Consider the following 24,020-nt stretch of genomic DNA (forward strand, 5'->3'; position numbering starts at 1 on the left):
CTCAGCACAAATGACTTTTATTGGCAGCCTGTGGATGCTGACCATTTGCGTGTTATGCGTGTTACATGGATCAGTTCTGCCAGCCTCCCCAAACAGCAGACAAGATTCAGTGCGCAGAAAATGCTTCTCTCTCCTCAACCTGGCTGCTCTCCCTAATGCGCCAAACACCAACCGCAGCAGATCGATTGGCAGCCCCCAGGAGAGGGAGGGGGAAGGGGCTGTGGGAGGCCCTTTAACAGGAGGCTCCTGGGGATGTTGGGTGGCGGGCAGGCGGGCGGGAGAGAGGGAGGGAGGGAGGGAGGGAGGGAAGGAGGGGGAAACAGCAGGGCATGGCTTGTCAGGGGGGCAGAGGCAGCCCGGCCTCCTCCCTTAAGGCCAGCCCTAACTGGGCACAGAAGGCAGGCAAGGGGATGGCTTGTGTGTGGATGGCCAGATGGGCACAGAAATGCAACACAGCTGGAGAATGTCTGGGTGGGGAAAGCCGCAGCCCATGCAGGGTTCAGAAATTCTTTTGGCAGCTGCAGCCTTGCTGACCTGTGCCCACAAAGGTCTCATCTTTGACAGGAAGCCCATCAGGGGTCTCCCCCCCCCATGTAGAATCTGCTGGTTCCTTCCATCTGCCACTGTCCAGGGACCTCCTCCCCTCCCCCAAAGAGGGGTGGTCAGTGTTTCCTTGCTTCAAGTGGATTCGGTGGCCATTCAAGTCCCTGAAGAGGGGTCGAAGGCTAACAGATCCAGGAAAAGGATCCTTTTTCTCTCACCCCCGCCCCCTCTTCCTGGTCTGCTGGATGGCTGCCCTCAGGATGGACCCACAGACCTCTCCTCATGGAGAGCTCCATCTGGCACCTCCCAAGGGTACAAGTCAGATTTAAGAAGCCAGCAGTGGGCCTGGCCTGGGGGCAGATCAAGGAGCGACTCCAGAGAACCACGGAGCAGGGAGACCGGGGGAAGGCAGGAAGGAGGCCTAGAGCTGGGTGGTCAGGGGTCACCCAACCGGACCTTGGCTGAAGCCTCTCTTCAGCCTGAGCCTTGAACCTCCAGGGCATTCAAGCAGAAGTAAATATCAGTAGGAATAGAAATATTATTGCAGTAGGAAGAAATACCACGCTTAGCTTTCTAACCAAAGAGGCTCTGCAAAAAAGAATGTACAAAAATAGATCAAGGTTTTCAGGACGTCAGCCCCTCCCTCCACCTTTGGCCAACCGGCCACTGACGATGCCCACTGCTGGCCAAGACCAGCTGCTGCAAATGGCACGAGGGGGTCTCCCAACGTGTCTCTGGAGCACATGCGGAAGATCTACGGATCCCAAACAGTGAAGCCTGCCCCTGGATCCCCGTGGACGGAGGATTCATCTCCAGCAGCAACTTAGGGAAAAGCTACGCCTTGCCGGCTGCCTCTCTTCTCCTTGCTTGACCAGGCCGACAATCCCTCCAGCATCAGCACTGGGCTGCAGCCCCACAGGTGGGCCCCCGAACCTTCCCTGCCACAGGTCAGAGTCTCTGGGCAAGCCCCAGGGTGCCCCCCAGCCAGGCGGCCATGTCACCGGGAGGGTGCAGGAGGAGAGGAGCCTTTTCCTGGCCCTGCCCCACAGCCGCTCTCCGGCTTCAGACCCACTCCTGCAGGGACCGCTTGCAGTAGAGCAGCATGTGGGGCCGGCCCTTCCGCTGCAGCTGCACGATGACGTAGACCAGGCCCAGGACGCAGAGCAGCAGAAAGAGCAGCAGCACCGCCATGGCGATGCTCACTGCCAGCGGGTAATCGCTGATGTGCACCACAATGTCCACGTCCCCTCCCCCCTCCCCCCCGCTCCCCTTCTCCACGACAGGTTCCTCCTCTTCCTCCGGGCCAGGGTGGGGGGCTGCAGCGGCTTCCTCCGTTTCCTTGTCTTGCCGGGGCCGGAAGGGGGGCCTTCCCGCGTCAGGCCAGCGATGGCCGGGGTCCGGCTCAACAGGCACCTCCTCCTGGCAGCCCATGAAGTCCCGCAGGATGGACTTGGGGTAGCCGGGCTCCGTTTTCAGCCGCTCGTTGTCAAACTTCCAGTACAACCTGCCCTTATAGAAATATGTGTAGGCTGGAAGACAGCAGGAGGGCAATGGGTCAGAAGGCCCCCAAGTCCCTCCCACCCCCCACTGCAGCTGCAAGGCTCTTGGGACTCAGTGGGGTGCACAGTCCCCCCTGGACCGAATGTATTTTGCAAAGCACGGCTGTTCAGGTCCACCCCGGCTTCTGGAAGGGCTGATCTGCCTTTGCCCTTGAGAGGAAGGGCAGCAGGGGAGGGGGCGGGGGAGCAGAGGGGCAAGACGGGGAGGCAGGCACTGGTGCCAGGGCTGAAGGCCTCCATTGGCTTCTTCACCAAGGTCCAGCTAAGAGAGAAGGACCACTGCCTGCATTGGGCCAATATGTGACCCCTGACTGCTATTAAACCGGGCAACTTTTCTCTGGCTGAAGGGTCCTGGACATGGGCATGAGTGCAATTCGCTCAGCCCTGGAACTGCCGTGCGAAAGATCGGAAGGAGGTCAGGTGGCTGAAACCAGCCCAAATGGATGACAGTTCTAATAGAGCTGAGCCTAAGTTTGCACACCCCTGCATTAAGCAAATGCTCATTTTTTTCGAGAATGAATTGATGTTGCACCGATTGCCTCCAATTCTTTGGCAATGCTTCATGTGTCCCTCGGGAGTTTCTCCCTTGCCCAGCCTCCCACCCCGGACAAGCTGCTCCCCCCGGCCCCCGTCTGGCCCAGGGTGACCTTCCCATCCGCAGTCATTTGCCCCCCTCCCCCCGGCATTTCCCAGGCCAGCTTGTTCTACTTACCGGCATCGGGGCTGAGGAAGGCACCCCTGGGGGCAGCGGGGACCCCCGCCCAGACGCTGACCTTCCTTGGGTAGCCATGGCCCACGGAGCTCCCGTCCTCGTTAAACCGCCAGTACCTGCAGAGGAAAGGGCCCGCCATGAAGGGAGCCCACCTGAGGAAGAGGGGGGGCGCTGTGCCACCCATGACCCACCTGTCTCCTCGGAAGAAGAAGGTGTGTCCCGTGGGCTCCCACCACACCGCAGCATCCACTCTGTCGTGAGGAAGGCCGAGCCCATAGCTGCTCAGGGGCTGCGGGTAGCCGGATTCCAGGTTTGCCTCTCGGAAGAGCCAGTATTGACCGCCTGAAGGAAGGACAGGCAGGGAAATCAGGCCAGCCCAAGAGGGGGCACCTGCCCACCACCCACCCCTCCACCCCCAGGAACTATGCACCTGGTGGGGGGAGCCCCCACAGCACCTGCAATGTGAAAGGGAACCCCCGTGTCTCTGGTGGACGGAGTGATGGTGGCGGCTGAAATGCCTCCTGCGGCCTCAGCCCCTGCCAAGTTCCCCTCCCCCGAAGAAGCCCCTCTAACGTGAAGCCCCAATCGGCTGCCCGGATAGCCCAGCCTTCTAGTCCTCTGGAGGAACCGAGGGCTGCTCCTCTCCCTCTGAAGGCCGCCAATATCAGTAGGAATAGAAATATTATTGCAGTAGAAATAATATTCTATTCTATTCAATAATTCTAATAATAATTTTATTCAATAATAGAAATATTATTGCAGTTCCCCCTTCAAAATCTTCTCTTCTCCAGGCTAAACGTGCTGCTCCCTTCTGCATCCTGGTTTCCAGGTGATGCCCTCTGGGCTGCCCACGCTGTTCTTCAAGCGGGTGGGCATCTAGAGAGGGATCCAGAGGCAACCAAGACCAGAAGAGACCAGTGTCCTCCCAGGGCAGGGAGGTTCGGCTTGATCCAGGCACAGCCAACCACCAACCTTTGGGCTGCTGGCTCCCTTCCGAATCAGCTGCAACCTGACCTCTCCCCCCCTCTCCCCCCCCCCCCCCCGGCAATCCATTTCACATCAGAAAATCCCATTTTCTTTTCTCTGATTTCCTTGAATCAGATTTATGAGAGAAGGATAAAATATTCAAGGCTTCCAGAAAATCATTGAAAAAATGGAGAGGACAGATGAAGAAATGCTGGGAAATATAATACAGGAAGAGGAAGAGGGGACAGAAAAAGGAGACAGACAAAACAAATGGAACGGGGCGGGGGGGGGGGGAGATCACAATAATAATAAATAGGGATTGATGACATAAGACAAGGGGAGACAGCTCTAAGGAAATTTAAAAAGAAATAGGGGAAACAGTAAGGTTTTTATAGGAGAAAGATAGGGGCAAGAGCAGATATTTTGGAAACTAGACAATGGAAAAGGATAGAAAAAGGAGGAAATTAAGATTCAAGAGTTGAATATGGGAGACAAGCTAAGAACAGAATAATCAAAGCCTTAAGACAGGTTGGAGATGATGGTTAGAATACGGAATATGTTTAATATAGTAGTGGCATAATAAAATAGAACAAAAAAAATCAGAGGGAGGGGATTAATAAAATACACATATTTACGTAATAAGGAAAAGCAATAATAAGGGGAAATTAGAATTTGAAGGATGGTATTACTAAATTATAATTCAATATGAACATTGGTAGGTGTGTTAAATGTAATAAATATGATTAACAATATGTTATTTGTATTAAAACATGATATGCAGAAGATAAAGATTGATATGAAAATAACATACTGATCTACTGAATAATTAAAAATGAAGTATTGTAAGTTGAATAAAGAAATAATGAAATATCTTAATTTAAAAATATTTTGTAATAAATATGATGGATAATATTTTATGAATGAGTATTAAAACATGTATTTAAATGATATGGGGTCTGGCATTAAAACAATACATAGAATTACTGACTAAACAAAAATGAAAAATGATAATTCAATATGAATATATATGTATGCTAAATGTAATAATATATAATTGGTATTATGTAGAATATGGTGATTGATATAAAAACAATATATTGAAATATTGAATAATCAAATAACAAGTTGAATAAGCAATAATGGAAGATCTTAATGTAAGATAAATGATATTAATATTAGTTACTTGTCTGTTAAATGTAACAAATGATTGATAATATTTTATTCACATCAAAAGATATAATGGTTCAAAAATAGAATATTGAAATATTGAATAATTAAACAAAAAATTAAAATGTAAATGTTAAGATGCGTATTACTACTAGTATTATGTAAGATTGTTAAATGGAACAAATATGAATTATACTGATTTTTTTTGTATGAAATGTATAATACAGTGATGGCGAACCTATGGCACGCATGCCACAGGTGGCACGCGGAGCCATTTGTCAGGGCACGCGAAGCCATTTAAAACCATTTTTCGTCCTCCCCAGGCTCCAGAGGCTGTATAGGAGCCTGGGGAGGGGGAAAAGAGTCTCCCCTGCCCCCCCAGAGGCTTCATGAGCTTCCCTGACACCTTCGGAGCGCTCAAAATGACCTTACGAGCAAACCGGAAGTGATTTCCGGTTTGCTCGGAGGATCGTTTTGAGCACTCTGAAGGCTTCAGAGACTGTCCAGAGGCTTCCCTGACGCCTCCAGAGGGCGTCCGGGGGGGTGGGGGAGGCTGTTTTCGCCCTCCCCAGGCTCCTATAAAGCCTCTGGAGCCTGCGGAGGACGAAAAAAGCATGTAAAAATGGGGGGGGGGAGCACCTGTAGTGCGTGCATGCGCACTGGGGGGTGGCACATTGCATTATGGGTGCGGCACTCCCGGACACGACCCCCCTGCATTCCCCCTACTTATGGCACGCGAGCCAAAAAAGGTTCGCCATCGCTGGTATAATACATAGATACCACACTGTTCATGCACTGATATGTAAAAAATAAAAAAAACTTGGGCGGGGGGAAATATTCAAGGTTCTGTTCCTCTCCTCTATCCTGTTTCTTTGGGGCTGATGGATGTTTACAGTCTTCCTCCTTTTTTCCTCCCTTTTTCTATTCACTTTAAGAATACGTCTCATCCACCAAGTCCCAACCCCAGTTAGCAAAGGGAACCAGTTGCCTTGCTTTAGGATTCCAGGCTGATTCCCGTTGCCTTTCTGTCCTGGAGGCTGAGAGTGGCAGATGTTCCCAGGTTCTCTCTGGCCTGCCAGCTCCCAGGCCCCACCCAGGCATTGGGCCTTCCACCTGACTCAGGTGTGGCCCTGCAAGCTTTGCCTCCTCCAAAGGAGTTTAGCATGGAGGGTGGCTGGACTTAATTTAATTTAATTTAATTAGCACTTCTAGACTGCCCCCTCTCCCAAAAGGGACTCGGGGCGGTGTACAGTCCATATCAAAAACATCATACATAATAACAATTAAAAATTATTAAATGGATAAATACATAAATAAGAGGAGGATAAAATAGACAGAACTGTAATTGCTAAATAAATAATTTAAAATATACAAAGTTTAAAACCCCAGTGTCTTATAAAATTAAGTCCCCTAAAAAACCAGTAGGAAATATATATGCCAGGAGGTAGACGTTAAGAATTATGCCAGACCAGCCAGTCGGAACAGGTGAGTCTTCAGTTTCTGCCGGAAGGAGCGGAAGTCAGTGGTGGTTCTAATGTCGGGGGGGAGGACAGCTAGAAGGGCCACGACTGAGGACACAGCCAAAGCCACTGCCAACTTGTGCCACTGAAGACAGGAGACCGTCTCGCACCCATGAACAAGGCGGGGCCCTTGCGCTGTCTGGCCCCAGAGGAACCGTCCGATCAATGGACCAGAAAGGCGGCTCTGAAGCTGGAATCAGGAGTAGCGGCCTCTGTCAGGAGGGCAGGGGGTTGGACTAGAAGACCTCCAAGGTCCCTTCCAACTCTACTACTGTATTGTATTGTCCTTGTTTGTGACCAGGCCCGGCCAAAGCTCTGCTTTCCCCTCCTGCCCACGGCTGCAGGCCCTCACCTTTAAAGAAGGCAAATCGTCCATCTTGCCTCTCGTAGGCGGCGTCGATGTTCCCAGGGAGTCCCCTCCAAAAGTACCCGATGGGCATGGGGTAGTTGTCCAGCACCCGGTTATGCCTGACCCGCCAAAACCAGCGGCCCTGAAAAGAACCACTGAGTTGAGAAGAAGACAGTTGTGCAGCATCCAGAGGAGAAAGAGGCCTTGAGATGGCATTAAGGTACAAGAATTCTTAAAATAAAATGTAATCCTGGAAGCAGCAAAGCCCATCCCTCTTTCTGCCTCCTGCTCAGCACAAACACGGGCGAGGGGGCCCCCCACTTTTCCCCTCCAGCAGTGCAATCCGAGCAGGGCTGCCCTCCTCCAGAACCAGAGGCTCCATCCACCCCCATCCTGGTGAGCAGACAAAGGGCCAAAGACTACGGAGTCACTCAAAACGCAAAGCAGAAAACCTTGCAGGAGGAGTGAAATCCCAGGGGAGCGATTTGTTTTCCTATTGTGGCAGAAATCCTTTCCAACCTTTTTGCCAGAGAGGAAAAAAAGTAAGGGTGGGGGGGCAGAGCTATGGTGACACCCCCCCTCCAAGGGACACAGGGCCAGGGATTCCCCTGACCGGTGGCTCTCGTCCAAGGAGGGGCCCTGGATCGGGGCCTTCCTGAAGGGAAAGGCAGGGCCCCCACGGAGCCCCTCTTCATCCCAGCGATCTCAACCATTTTTCAGCTGAAGCAGTTCTGGAGAATTCATTACTAGCAGATGTGCTGATGGCCACAGATTTGATTGGCCTTCAGAAGGAGCCAGGCAAGTTCTTGATTGGTCAAGAATTGATGGCCTTGAATCACAAAGTCACTGCTGGATGAATGCCCCCCCGGAAGAGACGAGAGGGGGTTACGTCTTCTCCTTGCAGGTACCCAAGAAAACTGGTTGGTGACCGTGAGGGACAAAGGGGCGGACCAGGCTGAGCCTCAAGCCTGACCAGCCTTCTCCAGCTGGCATCTGAGATGGCATCATTTGCGGCCAGGAACCAGGCAAGCAAACGCCAGCTCCTGCACCCAAAGCACAGGATGCCAAGGCCAGCGTCCCTGCGCGCTTGAGACTTGGCCCTGCAGTGCCGAGGGGGCAATCTGCTCGCTGAAGCCCAGGCAAGCCCTCCAGAACCGGCTACCTGCACTTCAGGACAAACTGCCGGGATAGAAGTCACCACCCCAAAACCTTCATGAGAAGCAACGCAAAGGGCACAACCTTGAAGACAAACATCTCTCCACGCAGAACCGTCACTGTGTCAAAGTCGCCATCGCAGATGTTGGGCTCCTGCTGGTCAGGGGGGCCAGGCTGGGGGGGGCGGTTTGGCTTGTCTGGGGGCTTCTGGTCTGGCTTCCGGGGCACCACAGTCGGCAGGGATTTGGTGGGCTGCTGTCCTGGCGTCCCTGGGGGGGAAGGAAAGACCAGCACACAGATCACTGGGGGGGGAGGGGAGGGGGGGGCTTTCCTCTGGGCTGGAGCTCACTTGCTTTTAAATGTTGGCCTCCTTATGGTTTATGCTATGCTGAGAATGGCTATCAATAGCCATATATTCCTTGAAGGTTAAGAAGGACTAGCATTTTTTAAAATGATTTACATTTATTTACACTCATAATTAATGCAACATTGAGAAATTTAGCCTACATCTATGATGTTCTGTATATGAAATGTATGTATGTATGTATGTATGTATGTATGTATGTATGTATGTATGTATGTATGTATTCGGGTCTTTTCCCGTGTAGGATTGAGATTGTCTTGGCAACGTTTCGGCAAGATCTCACTTGCCATCTTCAGGCTTGGGCTTAAAATGCGAACGGAGCTGCCGTCTTTCTGTAAATCTTGGTGGAAGGGGATGGGGTGCTGGCTTTGTTTCAGTAAGTGGAATGATTGGTTGTGTGGTTGTATCATGATTGGTAGATTGGTGCTGATTGGTGCTGGCTGTGTGTGCATTGTTGTTTTGTATTGTAACGGCCTGGGTGGTCGGTGGTGTTCGTTTGTTGACTAGGGCTGGTTTCCAGATGTTTGGTAGGCGGGAGGTATCGTCACGTTTATTCATGTTGTGGGGGTGTTTCTGTATTTCTCTCTACATATATATATATGTATTTGTGTTACAACCCCTGGTATGCCAATTTGTGCTTATTTATCAGCACAAATGCAACGCGCACACACACACACACACACACACACACACACACACACACACATACATGTTTACCTGCTATTTTTTTTCTTTTTTCCTTCCTTTCTCCTTTTCTCAGAAATGCTTAATAAAAAATGCAAGATAACAAACTTGCAGACCCCATTTTTACCCCTCACCAGGCAAGGACGTTTTCCAGCCTCTGCCAGGTGCCAGGCCGTTCTCGAGACAGAAGGGTAAATGGGTGGAATGGGTGGAAACTAATCAAGGAGAGAAGCAACTTAGAACTGAGGAGAAACTTCCTGACAGTGAGGACAATTCATCAGTGGAACAGAAGTTGCCTCCAGAAATTGTGAATGCCCCAACACTGGAAGTCTTTAAGAAGATGTTGGATAGCCATCTGTCTGAAACGGTATAGGGTTTCCTGCCTAGGCAGGGGGTTGGACTAGACGACCTCCAAGGTCCCTTCCAACTCTGCTATTGTATTGTATTGTATTGTATTGTATTGTATTGTAAATATCGTGAAGAGGGTTGCAAAGATCATCATCTCCACTTGCTCAGTGCTGATCAGGAGAGGAAGAAGGAAACAGGCAGGCGGAGACCTGGCTTCATCCGTGTAGCATCTTTAGATTCCTGCCATGCAGCTTTGAACATTTATCCTGCACCTCTCTCTTTTTTATTACACCTGAACTCTACACCCAGAATATCACTCGGTGGCCACTGACCATACAGCTGCTGGATGCCCCGGAGGTCGTCTTCTGGCAAGCTGAAGTTGTCTGTGTCCATCCACTGGTAGAAGGGAGCCATGATGGCACTGGGGTTGCTGGAGTGCTCCAGGCCTAAGGAATGGCCCAGCTCATGGATGGCCACCAGGAAGAGATTGTTCCCTGCAAGTGACAGCAAAGTCCGTGGGGTCTGAAGGCCTCCAAATTCTGCACCCCACTGACCCACACCTGCCCAGTTTGCACTTGGAGGGGAACATCCAGGGAGAACAAAGAACCACCTGGGCCAGCAGCTGGCTTCAGGGCAGGAAGAGGAGCCAGCTGGCATAGATGGAAGAGAAACCCAGGACGCTTCACAGGGGTTCTCTTAAGACTGAATCAGTTGGAATCACTTGGAAGCCTGAGGCCCACCCGAGTTTCCTATTCCCCTTTCTTCCTCCCATCAACCCATCAGCCCTAGAAACAGAATTCTGCGTGTCTGCATGGGCTTCTCCCCTCCCTCACTAGGGAGGGTTTGTCTGACCTAGGCTCTTGGAATGGGTTCAACCCCCACTTACCCCCGTTGCCTTAGTGGTGGCTTCTCCGAGCCTTCACGGCCCCTCTCCCCCCCCCCCCTTCTAACCTTCTCCTACCCAGGACAACTTCCTTACCCAACACGTCCCTCTTGTCCAGCGTCCAGGGCTCATCCAAGTCAAAATGAGCATCTCCTCCCATCCCAGGACCGGGGAAATAGGCATGTGCCAGGAAGCCCCCCGTGCCGTCAAAGGGGGAACTGTCCCCGTGGAACCCCGAGGCGAAGAGCACCATGATGTCCGCCGCTGCTCTCCTCTTCTGCCTGATTTCATTGTAGGGGATCTCCTGGAAGACCAGAGGGGTCACTTGGTCCCACACATGCATAGCCTGGCGAATGGCGTCGTAGGAATGGAAGAACCCCAGTTTCTCCGTATAGTTCTGGATGCTGCCAAAAAAGGAACAGGGGGTGGGAAACCCAGAGAGGTATCACTGCCTCTGGTTAGGAAGTCCTCCAGCGAGCCTCCCTCCCCCCCCCACCCTTGCAAATGCCACTCCATCTCAGTTCCCCATGCTTCAGTAGCTGGGCTGCAAGCCCCCCCCTGCCCCCCAAGCTTTCTGAAAGGGAGAGGCAAGAGAACAGCAGACAATGGCAGCTTCCAGGAAAGGTGAAGAGGAGTCCTGTGGCAGAAGAGCGGCTGAGGACAGTGCTGAGCTCCAGAGAAGGCAGAGAGCGGAGAGTGTCTTGAATCACCACTTTTTATCCACAGGCCTCACCTTTGTCCCTCGGCTCTTCCGCCACTGAACTTGTACAGGTCTAACACATCACAGCTGCCACCTCTCTGACCGGGGTATATGGGGGCATCTGATGAGGGGGGGCCATTTCCCACGAAGGCCACAAAATCTGCTCAGCCTTCAGAGTCTTAAGAGAATCTATAGGAAGAATGTTTCTTCCAGGGACTCCAGGCACCGCTGCTATTCCAAAAGCATCTGGAAAATCAGCAGGGACCAAACCTGTGACTGCACAATCAACATAATTCAGGTGCACCTCGGACAATTCAAATTCAAAATGCAAGAATAAACCTGTAGACTAAGGTAGGATTCCTAATCTTCAAAGGCCTTGCTTTGTTCTCCTGGAAACAAGGGAAGGTCCCTGCCGGTCTTGGAAATTTTCAAGCAGTGACCCCAGCCAGGAATTGGCCTTCTGAAGTGGATGTTTAGCTTGTCTCCACGGACCTCATCCCTGCCTCCAGCCCTTCCCCTCCTCTCTGGCAGAATCCCCTGAGCCTTGCAACCATCCGATCCTGGCATGGAGCAAATGTATGTGAACCTCAGCATTGAAAGGGCTGCAACTGGGTGGTGGTCTACAGCAGCCCCTGCCTCCCAGTAGCGCCAGTTCAGGCCTCAACAGCTGGACATACCTGAAAGTCAGGTGCTGCTGGTTCCACCTCCGCCCAGTCAGTGCGTATCGCTTCCGCCGCATGTTGGCTTTGACCTGAGCCCCAATTTTATCAGGGACTCCACACCGGGGACGCTTCATCCACCTGCCAGTTACAATAATCAGGGAAGGGAAGACAAGCAGCACAAAGGCAAATCAGAAGATCTTCCTCCCTGGACTTTCAAGCATGCTGACATTTCTAGAAAGTAACAGAAGAACTGAAGGAATGCAGAAGAAAACCACCCTGAGGCTCACCTTTGGCCTCAGACCCCCCTCATTACTCTGGCCCTGCCCTTGGTCATTATGGTCATTATACAGCCGGTGGCAGCCCAGCGAATAGCTGGGCTGGGGCTTCTGGGATTTGCCAGAAAAGGTTGCAGGAGCCGGATCTCACTCCTGCAAATATACTGACAACGTCTCCTCAAATGGTGACCAAGCGTCTCAACCAAATTGCCAAGCTCGGAGCTCAAACCAACAGCCTAATCTTGTAATCTCTACATGTCCAAAGTGCCCCGGAGGGGTTGCTCCTTCGAGGAGATGCCTTCCTTGCGGGAAAAAGTCCCTTGATTGCAAGCCGCACCTAGAGAGGGCTGGAAAGGCCTTTGAAGTGGTGTATGTCTTAAGTGCTATTGCTGTTACTGGATATTCATATTTGAAAGATCTGATAGGTAATTGAATATCTGTGTTCCCTTTTCATTTTGATCAAATTGTAAGCCCCTTTCAAGTCCAATTTTCTGACTATGCATGTCCTTTAAAGATGGTCTATTGGGTCTAAGATAAGAGGGAGTGGGTGATGATCCCTAACAATCGTGAGTTCAAAACCTTAAAATTATGAAGAAGCCTCAAAAAAAAGAGTTATCTGAAGGGACTAACATGGGCCTTTTAGCCAGGATCCGAGCTGCAGGCTTCAAAATGGCGATCCCATCCTCTAAAGCAGGGGTGTCCAAACTTGGGAACTTTAAGACTTGTGGACTTCAACTCCCAGAATTCTGGGAGTTGAAGTCCACAAGTCTTAAAGTTCCCAAGTTTGGACACCCCTGCTCTAAAGCTTCTGCCAATTGCCTACTTTCCAAATAAGGAAGGAGACGGAGAGAGCAGAGTAAGGAGGGAGAAGGATGAGCATGAAGCATGCAAAGGGTGCGGTGGGAGAGAAAAGCCACCTTCCTTCTCTTCCAACCAGCCGTCTTTGAGCCAAATCATTCCGCTCACAACTGGGGCAAGGAAGTGAACACCTGGTAGGAATTCAAGAGTTGTCTGGCTCCCTTGAGCTGCCAGGCGAGATTGGCTGTGGTGCCCCTCCCTGCTTTGTCAAATGCCCAGGCGCCCCAGGAAGGAGCCTTGCTTCAGGGAGGCCCCCCCTCTTCCTTTCCACTTTTTACAGCAGGTGCTTCTCCACCCCCCCAAAAGGGATTCCCCTGAGGGAGATCCTGGCTCCTCCAAACTCCTCTGGCAAATCCCAGGAAAGGGCAGAAGCTGCTGCCGGCTGGGCGACCCCCGTGCCCAGGGCGGCGTTGCTTGGGGGCGCTGGGCGGCTCTTCTCTTGCTGCGGGGGGGCAACCGGGGGGGGGCAGCAGGTGCCTGGAGGCCCCGACAGGGTCGGCGGGGGGCAGCGGAGCCCACGGGCTCTTCGGGGGGAACTCCGCGGGGAACGGCAAAGCCCAGAAGCCGCCCTGCCTGCCGGCCTCCTTCCGCCTCTTGGACCCGCGCAAGCCCCCCGAGGCTCCTACGCCCGGACGCCCCGCCGCTTTTCGGCCGCTCCGACGGGAAGGCAGGAGAGCAGCGTCCCGTGTCGTCCCCCCCCCCCCCCCGGGTTGAGCCCGACGTCCGAGCGGGGCCTCCGGGCCACCTGCCGCTCCATCCCGGGGAGGCTTTGGGGATCGAGCGGCGCGGCTTCCCCGTCTCTCCACCCCGGCCTTTCCGCGCTTCCGAAGCCCCCGGGCGGCTGGCTCGGCGGGCGGTCCCGGGACTCCGACCCAGCCCAGCCGAGGAAGGCGGCGCGGGGCCGGCACTCACGCTCGCGTCTCCTGGTCCAGCAGGCCGGTCACCGGGATGCCGTAGAAGGCCTGCATGTTGGCCAGGGCGGCCGCCAGGCTCCGAGCGGCGCGCAGGGTGGAGGGCTGCCGGGGGGTGGCGGGCAGGTAGCCGTAGGAGCGCAGCCAGGCCTGCAAGGTAGCGAGAGTTGCGCCCGGGGCCGCCCAGGGCAGCGGTAGGTGCGGCGGGCTGGAAAGCCGCTCGAACCGCCGCCCAGTCGGCGCCCCCGAGCGCCCCCGCCGCCCCCCGACCCGCACCCACCTCGGCCTCCGCCTCGCTCTGCACCGGCCCCGCCGAACCCCGCGCGACCAGCGGCAGCAGCAGCGGCAGCAGCAGCAACCGGGCCCCGCCGCCCATGCTGGCTGGCTGGCTGGCTGGCCGTCCCCGCCGCGGCCTTCTGGGCTGACCGGGGCTCGGTCCCGCAGCCGCCCCACCCGCAGCAGCCAAGCACCGCCCGCTGCGCCCCTGGCCGGGCCGAGCTGGGCTCTGGGCGGGCGCGGACGGGGCTGCCGCCTAACGGCCAGCCGGGGTGCAGCGGGGCTGCCGGGGGGCTCTGGGCGCGGCGGGCTGGAGGAGCCGGCCGGAGCAGCGCATTGATGGAGGTCCGCCGGTGAAGCGTCTCTGGGAGGGACCCGCATCCGAGGGGTGTCGGCCCTCCTTTTGCACCGCCGGCCACGAGCCTCTGAACAGGCGCAGCTGTTTGTCAACCGGCCCCTTGGCTTCCTTGCAACCTGGAGGGGCTTTCAGGGGCCGAAGAGGCTACGGGAAGCTCCTCCTCAAGGCAAAAGCCAAACTTCACACCCCAGTTGACCACCAGGCACCATAAGAGCCTTGAACCCTTCTAAGTGCACCTGACACCAAGCTTTGGCCTCTTCTGGTCTCAGTCTCCAAGTTTGCTCCTCATCTTGGAAAAGCCACCAGGATTTGACCAGCTGGTGCAATATGGACAACACTGAACCAAATTTGCCCCGGCCATGGATGCCCTGTAGATGCCCTGTGCTAAGCCAGGCAAAATACCATCCACTCAATTATAACTGGGGGGCGGAAAACCAAGCTCTCCTACAGAGTGACAGAGTACCAAACTAGAGCCTATAATGGAGACAAATGAAGCAAAAATTGTATCTGTAAATAAGATGCGTTTCGTATTTTACATTTCATATTTTGTATTTGTATCTCCTGTACTTTTATTAACATGATGTGGATGTTCCATATGACAAGACAGACAAACAGACAAACCATCTAGTCTTTATTCATTAGTTACAAGAGAAATAATGAATTGGGCATTGAAAAAATTCTGCCTTAACATTCACCTTTTGTTCTGGTTTAGTACTTTCTATAACAAAATACATTCCTTATTTCAATTTATTATAGCCGTCCATTTCGGCAGCTTACAATTGGCAATAACCGTTGTATCCCCAAAAGGCAATCACAGAAGTTGAAGTCGGGACTACTGGTGGGATCCCAATTAGGGGGGGGGGGGGCAATAGAAACTGACTGAGCCAAAAGTTTGCAACATCTCAGTTCTGTAAACTGCCCCCCCTCCCCCCATTTCTTCAGCCAGTATTTTGATTTATTGCATTCAGAAGTTTCTTTCTTGGATCATGAGAATGTGAGAAACAAATCTCAACATTACTTAGATCATGCTCTTCCGGGGAATAAGGCTAGTTTTTTTTCTACAGCCTTGCATGGTTCCTCTCCAGAATGCAGGGAAATAAACACTTTCGCACCGTGTTTGCCTTTTCCAGTACTCGTGAGTTGGGCCCATCTGAATGCCGTTCAAGGCCACTGCTGCGCTTCTGATGGACAAATGAACGGTTCCGTTTGGATTTTGGCCTAGAGGAATTCAGTATTTTGTCAGTACCTGCATGGGGGAGCTCATCTAACTCCAGTGCTCCAATACCCATTTCTTACTTTATCCTGTTTATGATTTTTTTTTTGCCACAATTCCAACAGAACAATCAAAGCAGGTCTGAGCAGCCACTTATCCAGGAGGCTCTGATGAACCTTTTCAGCAAACAGACAATGAAGAAAGTTGGTTCTTCTTTTCTTCATGTCACCCGTGGTTCTCTCTTCAAAATGACCAGACACCATGCCCAAGGCATCCTCCGAGGGCCTCTCGCCCCGAGATCGGCTTTCTACAAAACAAAGTCCTGCAGCTTGGAGAGAAACATCTCCCTGGATCCCACACTTTCTGTTTCTCCAGCAGCTGAGAACTGGAGTGGAGCGAAGTGGGAGCTGGCCTGGCAGAGGCCTGAGGGCGTTAACGGCCTTGGCTCTGAAATGTGGTGTTGGATGGTCTGCTGCTGCCACGGGTAGTTGAGCTCCCAATAGACTTCCTGGGAATCCGGTGGCACCTCTGACCGTCTTTGGCAAAGGGCTGGTGGTTTCTATCGCAAGTCGGCTGTTCTTGTTCCTGGGCTTCTCTGTCTCAGAGGGAACGAGAAGACCTTATTGCCAGATTTGCAACGGACTTCAGTCCCAAGAATTCGCAGCAAGTGGCTGGAGCCCTCAAAGCCATCCACAATCTCCTGCAACAACAGGGAGGCAAAATAAGAACAGCCTGGAAGAATTCATCAGCACCAACTTTTGCCTCCAGCTTGGCTCCGTTCTTTGGTTATCCACTGGTCCCCAACCTCGTTCCAAGTTGCTTAAAGCCTCCTCAGCTGGATTCCTGCAAAGGCCAGGAGCTCCCTTCATCCCAATCGCCTGCTCAGCCTTCCACTGCTACAACAATTGTAAGGGCCAGGCTCTTGGGAATTCCCGCTGGATGTGTGACATGGGCATATCTGCAAGTTGAAAAGGTGTGTCAAGAAATGCAGATATTGTTTAAGCCAATCAGTGCATCTCTCCTCCTATCTCTGGTCAACACCTTCCGCTGTACCCCTCACAGCCGGCTGGGTCTTTACACTCACTCCAGGCTTCCCCAAAAAAGAAAGGTGAGCAAACCGGATCTTCTAACCTGAATGATAGAGATCTGAGACAAACATGGATCCACCTTCCAAACTGGGACACAGAATAACCTGTATGGAAACCCAACTGTCTCATGAAGCTCTCTGCTAATGTCAGGCACACACAATCAGCCCTACAAATGTAGGGTTCAAGCTGAATGTTTTGTTGTATCCTCCCTATAATGCAAGAATCTCCCTACACTGCATGCCTTCTCTTGGGAACAAGCAGATAGGGTGTGTGTGTGTGTGTGTGTGTGTGTGTGTCAGCCCCAGTTCTCTTGTGGCTATGCAATCACTCAAGGCTAATTCCCCACTTGATCCCTCCTCCTCGCCCGGCAGAAAGTTTCCCAAAAGCTAAAGGCTTCCAGGCTGGTTACCTGCATTTCCTGAACACACTGGCCTCCGAGGGCTTCCGACATATTCCCCACACACCAGGCGAGGCTCATGTGGAATGAGGGATCCTATGAACAACCACCAGAAGTCAAGATCAGAGGAAGGTCCACCAGCATAGCCAAGCACAGCAGACGGAACCTCAGGCATAGCACACTGACTGCCAACATTTCAATTAGAACAAATTGGAGCCATATTCTGCATTGCAAGACGGTTCATAAAAGAACAGAGGTAAAAGAATCAAACACTGATAACTGAATATTGCCTACCCTAAGCAGAGTGGAGGGGAACAAGAAGACTGAAGCTGTTGGAAGTGCATTTAAACAGCTGCTTAATTGATGGTTCAACCGTTACCCTTCAGCTTCCTCCAGAGACTCATTCTAAAGCAGTCCCTCATTTTTCCTGAGATAGCTACAAGCCTCACCTTGTAAAAAGGCATGAGGTTAAATTCCTCCATAACTTCATCCACTTCTGAAACCAGCTCCATCATCTGAGAATGTCCTGAAGAGACTTCTAAGCCAACAAAGGTCCTGCAAGAAGATTTTTAGAGAGTAACTGGCAGCAGCTCTTCTGGGGTCAACCTCTTGCATGGACAGCCACTCGGTTCCCAAACGCAAGAGAAGAGCGCATGGCAACAGGGCACCTGCAGAAAACAGAAAGGCTTTCTTGGAGATGCGCATGGCTTTCAGGCAACGCCAAACGGACAGCACAAAAGGTTTTAAAGTTCAGGGGGAAAAGAAGAGGCAGCATAAGAGCAAAGGACCATTTTCTGGTAAGAAGGCAACTGTACTGAAGAAGCACCACCTGCATTAGCTGAGGAGTTAATGGAGGAAATCTGCTGAGCAGGGATGCCCTGAACCTTGGGGGGGGGGGGGCTGAAAGGAAGGGAGGGAGGGGGGGAGGGAGGGGAGGAGCTGGCAAAATGGGGGGCTGGTGGAATCTGCTGTGCCTGGAATTGCAGGAATTCCAAGAGGAAGAAGAAATTGCAGTCCTTGTTAGGCTGAACAGACACCTCTATCCTCATCTGTTGAAGGGGAGGGGGTGGGATTCATGGAGAGTATTTCCAAGAGAGCTCCTTTCCCTCTGCCGGTCCCTGCAGCCCTTGTGCCAGGGAGGCCCCTCCTCTTCGGGATAGAGGCACATCCATTCAGATGCCCCCAATTTGCAACCGTTAACAGGGGCAGGCAAAACCCCTGAGCAGAGACTATCCTGGAGTTTGAAAAGCCACACTGGACTTGCTGTCACCACACCTGCCCTTCCTCCTTTTCATACCCAGAACTATTTGCTAATGCAACTGAAGCAATCTTCCCACCCTCGTGGCCAATCCCTTCTATTTCTAGCCCACAAGACTCTCCCCATCTCTTTGAAGGGGGGGGGACGACCCACGATCCTTCACCCACCTGGTTTTGGTGTCATTGGTATAAATCTTCACTTGATCAGCTCTGAAGAGGAACCTGAAAAACAGCAGAGATCCCACCTCATCTGCAAAGGAAAGGCAGAAACAAGAGAGACCCAAGAGGACTGCAGGTCAGAGCTACCTCTCTGCTTCTCCGGGACTTTCTGGTGACGCTTCCAAGCTTCAAACCCAATTCAATTATGCCAATTTAAACATGGTGCTATTTTTCCCTCCTTCATTGCCTGCTGAGATTTGGGGACACTTGCCTAATTTATTTACTAGCTCAATTTCTATGGACGACCATCTCAATGACTCGAGGCGGCTTACAATTCCAAAAATATATGATTAAAAATTAAACAAAACAAACATTTTAAAAGAATAAAAACAGGAAACCAGTGAAAAACATTGAAAGTATCTAATTCAACCTACACGAGAGCAAGATACTTGGCCAATTAGCAATACAGGCAGGAAACGGGGCCCTTGGCACATTCAGCGCCCCAGGCTTGAAAAACAGACAGGTTCTTAGGGCCTTACGAAGGGCTAAGGGAGCTGGGGCCAGTCTGATCTCCAAAGATCACAGTTGATGATGGGAAAGGAAGCTTAGATGCTGCCAAGCAAATCACCAGCCTCTCACATCATGTTTATTTGCAGCACCATGTTGGGCCCACAGAGCCCCTCTGGGACAGGCAAGAGCAGTTTGGCAGCCTGTCTGCCACATGGTAAATGGCAACTCAGTCATGCCAGCCATGGCCTCCCACGGCAGCCATCATGCAAGGGCCCCCAATATGGGTTATCAGAAATGTCCCTGACCCCAAAGACTGCCACCTCCATGCGCGGGAAGTAGAGCCAAGGACTCCTGAAGGGCAGGTGCTTCTCAGGCATCATGAACTGTCAGCTGGGTGAGGAGGGGACCGAAGCTGTAACCATAGTGAGTAGCTCTGCAATTTCTTTGCCCCCTTGTCACATCTGGTGAAAATTAGTGCCATGGCTTTCTACTGCCTTGGGGCATGAAAGACAAAAATCTCTTCGTAGATTAACATAGTTTAAAAACAAACAAGAACCTTCCCCTCAGAAAGGCCAACACAAGACACAGGGAAAAAGCAGAAGCTTCTGGCTCCACAGGCCTTTGTGCACTTTGCAACATCATTGTTTTGCTTTGTTGTGACTGTAGAATAGAGGCTCTCAATCTCGACAAGATATATGTGGACTTGCAGCTGGAGAATTCTGGGAGTTGAAGTCCATGCAGCTTAAAACTTGCCAAATTTGAGAAACAGGACAATGCTTGCAGCCACAACAGGTGTTCCCTCCTGCAGGTTTTTATTTATGCTGCCCCCCTCCCCGCCCCAAAAGCATTTATCAATACCTGATGGGCTTCTGTTTCTGCCTTGCCCATATCTACTAGTCTGCTCTTGCCAGAAGCCCAGCTAAACTCCAGGTAGCCTCCCCAAAGTGGCCTGTAAGTCCTATCCTATCAGTCACGATAGGAACTCACAGCCAGCATGGCTTATGGGCCTCACCTGTGGCAGGAAGCCAAGCGTTCTTTGAGGGACTGGACAAAAGAGTTGATCCAGTGATGGCGCAACACCACCCCTTGAGAGAGGCTGATGTGGAATTCTTCCTGTCCCGTCAGCAGAGGCACATAAGTGCGCCCACAGATTAGGAGGAGCTGCAGTAAATCCAGAAAGTCCTCCCCAGCTTTGTCTGTGGAAAAAGCAGAACAGTCTCTCTTAAAAGTATAGGACTCCTTTCCCTGGTCTCAAATAATATTACCACCCCACCTCAACTCCCTCCCACAAGTCTCCTGTTTTACCCAAGCATCTCAACAGCAGGAATGCCAAGCAGTTCGCAAACAAGCAATTAAAGGACGTCCTCTATTAATGCCCAGTTAAGAACCACTGCTTTAAATGCTTTTTGCCCTGGCCAAGGATGCCAGAAAGGCCCAAGATGTACTTAGAATCCCAAGGTTGGGAGGACCCTCGCAAGATGGCCACCATGGGGGGGCATGGCCAGCGTGATTGAGTTGACCATTTACCATGCAGCAGACCGACCGTCAGACCTCCCAATCCACTCTCAGCCAGGTCCAGGAATCCTCAGATCCCTCCCATATAAATGTTGTCCAGCCCTACGACTTCAAGAGCTAGGCTACTCCACTACTTAACAGGTTTTACTGTCGGGAAATTCTTATTTTCAGTTTAGACCACTCTCTGCAAAGGTCTCACCAATTGGGTCCAGTTCCGCCCTCAGGAGCTATGCAAAGTAAACCCACCCCTGTCCATGGAAGATTGAAATGGCTCTTCTCTTCTTCAACTGCTCCCTGTAGGATCTCACCCGCAAGCCCTGCACTATATGGGGGGGGGGGGGCTTTGCTCTGCATGCTTTCCAGTCCCTTGGCATCCTTTCTGCCTTGGGCTGGTCAGAATCAAGGACGACAGTATTGAAAGTTCCTGAAAGATCACGGAGAGCAAGGATGGCTGCACTAGCCCTCTCTTGCTCTCACTAGAGATCACCCACAAGTACCATCAATGCTTTTTTCTGTCCCATAACCAAGCCTACGTCCCGACTGAAAGCAGTCCAGACCCCCAGAAGTTGCCAAGCAACCACTTTCTCTAACAGCTTCCCTGAAAAGGGAAATGAGACGAAAGTGTCCAGGCAAGTGGGATCAAGCAATGGTTTTTTTGAGGAAGGGGCCAACTAGGGACTCCTTAAAAGGCCCTCTTGCAGTGAGGAATTGCTCACTGCCTGAACCCACCAGTCACCATCCTGGAGGCTTTCACCAATCGGCAGGTCTAATTGACAGATGGTTGCACCCTGTTCACCTCCAAGGACCCTGTTCACTTCCTTGGGCCAAACAGAACTAAAGTGTCCCCAGATAAGTGAGCAAGACCTTTCACCGGGCATCCCACATGGACCTGAACCACACTCCAAGTGGGAAACAATCTTTGTGCACTGGGTGTTCAACAAATTCCTCTGCACAGCCCTCCCCCCACCCCGGCATCCCCCAGTTCCCCCTGGAACTCATTTGGGTCCACCAGTTGCTGGGGTAGTCCACTCAAATGGTCTCCCTGTAGACAAGGGTGACATAAAAGAATCACAAGGCCACCAGGGTGTGATCTGAGTATGATGGGCTGGGGGTGGGAATGTTAAATCCCCCACCAGTTCCTTCAATTTTGCACTGCATTTCTCCAATCAACAAAGCACTTATTATGGAAAAGAATGCACCAAACTGGGCACATTAAAACAAAATACACAAGTTCTCCCCCCCCCCCCCCCCCGAAACGCAAAGTTCTTTCATTGCTTTAGAAACGTTTGGAAAGTTTAGCTCTCTGGGCAGGTCAGAAGCACAAAAAGCTCCACTCTGCCCAAGGCAACCATAAAGGTTCTCGTGGCCAGGACCAATCCTCCACTCCTCTTCCAGAGAAGGGGAAAACATCGAGAGACTTACGTGGCAGGTACACGTGGGTTGCCCAGTTGCCTCGTTCATGAGGAAATGTCCGCAGGCGGCCTTCGTGTTTACTGCAGTCATCCACCACCCTTTCCTTCTCTTCCTGATCCCTGAACATCCTCCGCACACTGTCCGGCAAGGGGAGGGAGGGCATTGCAGCTCTGCAAAATGGATGGAGAGAGTTGGCAGCCGAAGCATTTTCTGCTCCAAGACCAGAAGACAAGCAGCCTTGGGACAGACGTCACATGGGCCCCTTATCCCTGCCCAACAGCAGCAGCACCACTTGTCCAGTTAGGGTAAGTGGAAAGGGTGGAGTTTTCCAGTTAGGACAGGACTAAGAGGGATCCAGGGACAAGGGCACAGAGGGACAGTCCCCTCCCCACTGATAGCAAGTGAAGAAATAGGCCAAACAGGTCAGAAATCTGGGCATGGACTCGAGTTGCAGCTCGTCTAATGAGAAATTTCTCGGCCGTAAGGAAAGAGCACCTGGTCACAAAGGGGGACTTGAGGGCTGGGCGTCTTTCCCTGGGCTAAGAGAGCAGAACTGCCTCTTCCATAGCCTGAACTACGCTGGCTTTCTTGTAGTTTTACTTATTGTGTTTATGGAGCTCATTGCTCCAACCCAAGTTGGCTCCATTCAACAGGCAGCTTCAACGCCTCCCGGGGTCTGTCGGTTTCCGCACCAGGACGAAGAATCATCTGCCCCAAAGGTCAGGAGTTACCAGAGTCGGCCCCGGGCTCCTTCCACCGGCTGAGCCTGGACGGGCCTTTCCCCTCCTGCGGGCCCATTCGCCCAACTCCAGCGCTGCTCTTGTCACTAGCGCCGCCCAGGCCGAGTCTGAGCAAGAGGCCAGCGCCGCGGAGAGAGGCCGGCCGCCCGGGTGGAAGGAAGCGGAGCCTGGGAGGGGCGGCTGTGCCAAGGCAGCCGGACGGGGCCTGGGGCGCCACCAAACACCCAGCCTCGCCTGCGGGGAAAGAGACGCCGCCCTCGGGAGGGAGGACGGGCGCGGGAGAGCGGAGGCTCCGCGGAGGCGCCACCGCAGTTCGGAAGCGGCTCACCTGCTGCCCGGAGGGGAGAGACCGCGGCCGCCCGCCGGCCCGGCCCGAGCGTCCCCGCTGCTCCTCTCCCGGGCGGCGGCGGCGGCCTCGCTCTCTTCCTCCGAGTCGGAGCTGCTGCTGTAGTCCACCAGCGCCGCCGTCATGGCCGGAAGCAGGAAACCGAAACATCGCGCCTGCGCAGAAACGACATCCCTATAGAGTCGCCTCCGCCGCCCCGCTTCCGGTGGGCCACTTCCGGTGAGCCCAACGTTCGGGTGTTTCCCCCCGTGGAGCCGTTGAACGGAGGGCTGAGTCGCCACCTCCGTCTCGGGCGCTCCGGCTCCCCGACCCACCGGAGGGAGGGAGGAGAAGTGAAGTGGGCCGGGCCTTTCTCTTCCTCCTGCTTAGGAGCCGGCGCCTGGGCTCGTCTCCTCGCGGGGTGGCCTCGATGGCCTCGAGGGTTCCCCGCCTGCTTCCCAGAGACCCAGGGCGGCCCTTATTGGGGAGGGGTCGACAGAGCAGCGGGAGGCGGCCGGTGGGTGGGACGAGGGAATCCCCCTGGACGCCTCTCCTCCTGCAAGCTCAGGCTGGCCGAGCTTCTCCGGGCATGGTCGATTTGCCCAGAGTTCCAGGCTGGCATTGAAGGAAAAGGAGTTGTCCAAGAGGGCTGAATTAAAAACGGAAGGCGCGGGAGAAGACTCTGGCCCTGGTGCCTCGCAGCTGAAGGAGAAGAGAAACCCCTGCCTGCTGTGGAGTCGTCATAATAAACGTTTCTTTCAACATGTAAACAAGAAGTCAAGGAAATGATTGGTTCTTTAATGGAAGAGAGCAAGGAGGTGACAAGCAACAGGGAGAACGAGAGGCTTAATTCTTTTTTTGCATTTGTCTTCATGCAAAAGGGAAAAAATAGCCCAATGTGCAAAAACAGTACTAGAAAATACAGATTAGGAATAAAACTCAAAATAGACAAGAAAATGGCAAGGGACCGCCTATGCACTCTGTGGGAAGCCACCCCCCCTACTACTTCCTAAAATAATGAAATATTTGGGGGAATATTAAAAGAAGCGGAATATTATATTTCCCCAAAGGAGAAATGGAGAAAAGGCAGAAAGCACCTCCAAAGCCTCCAGC

General features: G+C 52.7%; 2 protein-coding genes across 3 annotated transcripts; both read right to left on the reverse strand.

Moving 5' to 3' along the window:
• MMP15 (matrix metallopeptidase 15) lies at positions 1 to 14,112 on the reverse strand. The gene is made up of 10 exons (XM_081963297.1): positions 13,937 to 14,112; positions 13,658 to 13,806; positions 11,628 to 11,750; positions 10,347 to 10,654; positions 9,700 to 9,861; positions 8,056 to 8,240; positions 6,820 to 6,958; positions 3,006 to 3,156; positions 2,815 to 2,930; positions 1 to 2,072 (listed from the first exon to the last, which is right to left on the reverse strand). Exons 1-10 carry the CDS (start codon positions 14,030 to 14,032, stop codon positions 1,606 to 1,608), a joined length of 1,896 nt encoding a protein of 631 aa, XP_081819423.1. The 5' UTR covers positions 14,033 to 14,112; the 3' UTR covers positions 1 to 1,605.
• A 794-nt stretch (positions 14,113 to 14,906) lies between these two features.
• Positions 14,907 to 23,107, reverse strand: USB1 (U6 snRNA biogenesis phosphodiesterase 1). Of its 2 annotated transcripts, none has more exons than XM_081963305.1 (7): positions 22,911 to 23,099; positions 21,852 to 22,012; positions 19,927 to 20,110; positions 18,414 to 18,467; positions 17,438 to 17,543; positions 17,001 to 17,084; positions 14,907 to 16,203 (listed from the first exon to the last, which is right to left on the reverse strand). In XM_081963305.1, the coding sequence occupies exons 1-7, from the start codon at positions 23,051 to 23,053 to the stop codon at positions 16,063 to 16,065; spliced, it is 873 nt and encodes a 290-aa protein (XP_081819431.1). In that variant the 5' UTR covers positions 23,054 to 23,099; the 3' UTR covers positions 14,907 to 16,062. The 2 variants fall into 2 exon arrangements, with proteins under 2 accessions (XP_081819431.1, XP_081819432.1); XM_081963306.1 differs by lacking the exon at positions 14,907 to 16,203 and adding an exon at positions 16,218 to 16,461 and having other exon boundaries at positions 22,911 to 23,107.
• Between the last annotated feature and the right edge of the window lie 913 nt (positions 23,108 to 24,020).

This window comes from Natrix helvetica (assembly GCF_964273705.1).
Source record: "Natrix helvetica genome assembly, chromosome: 10".
NCBI lineage: Eukaryota > Metazoa > Chordata > Lepidosauria > Squamata > Natricidae > Natrix > Natrix helvetica.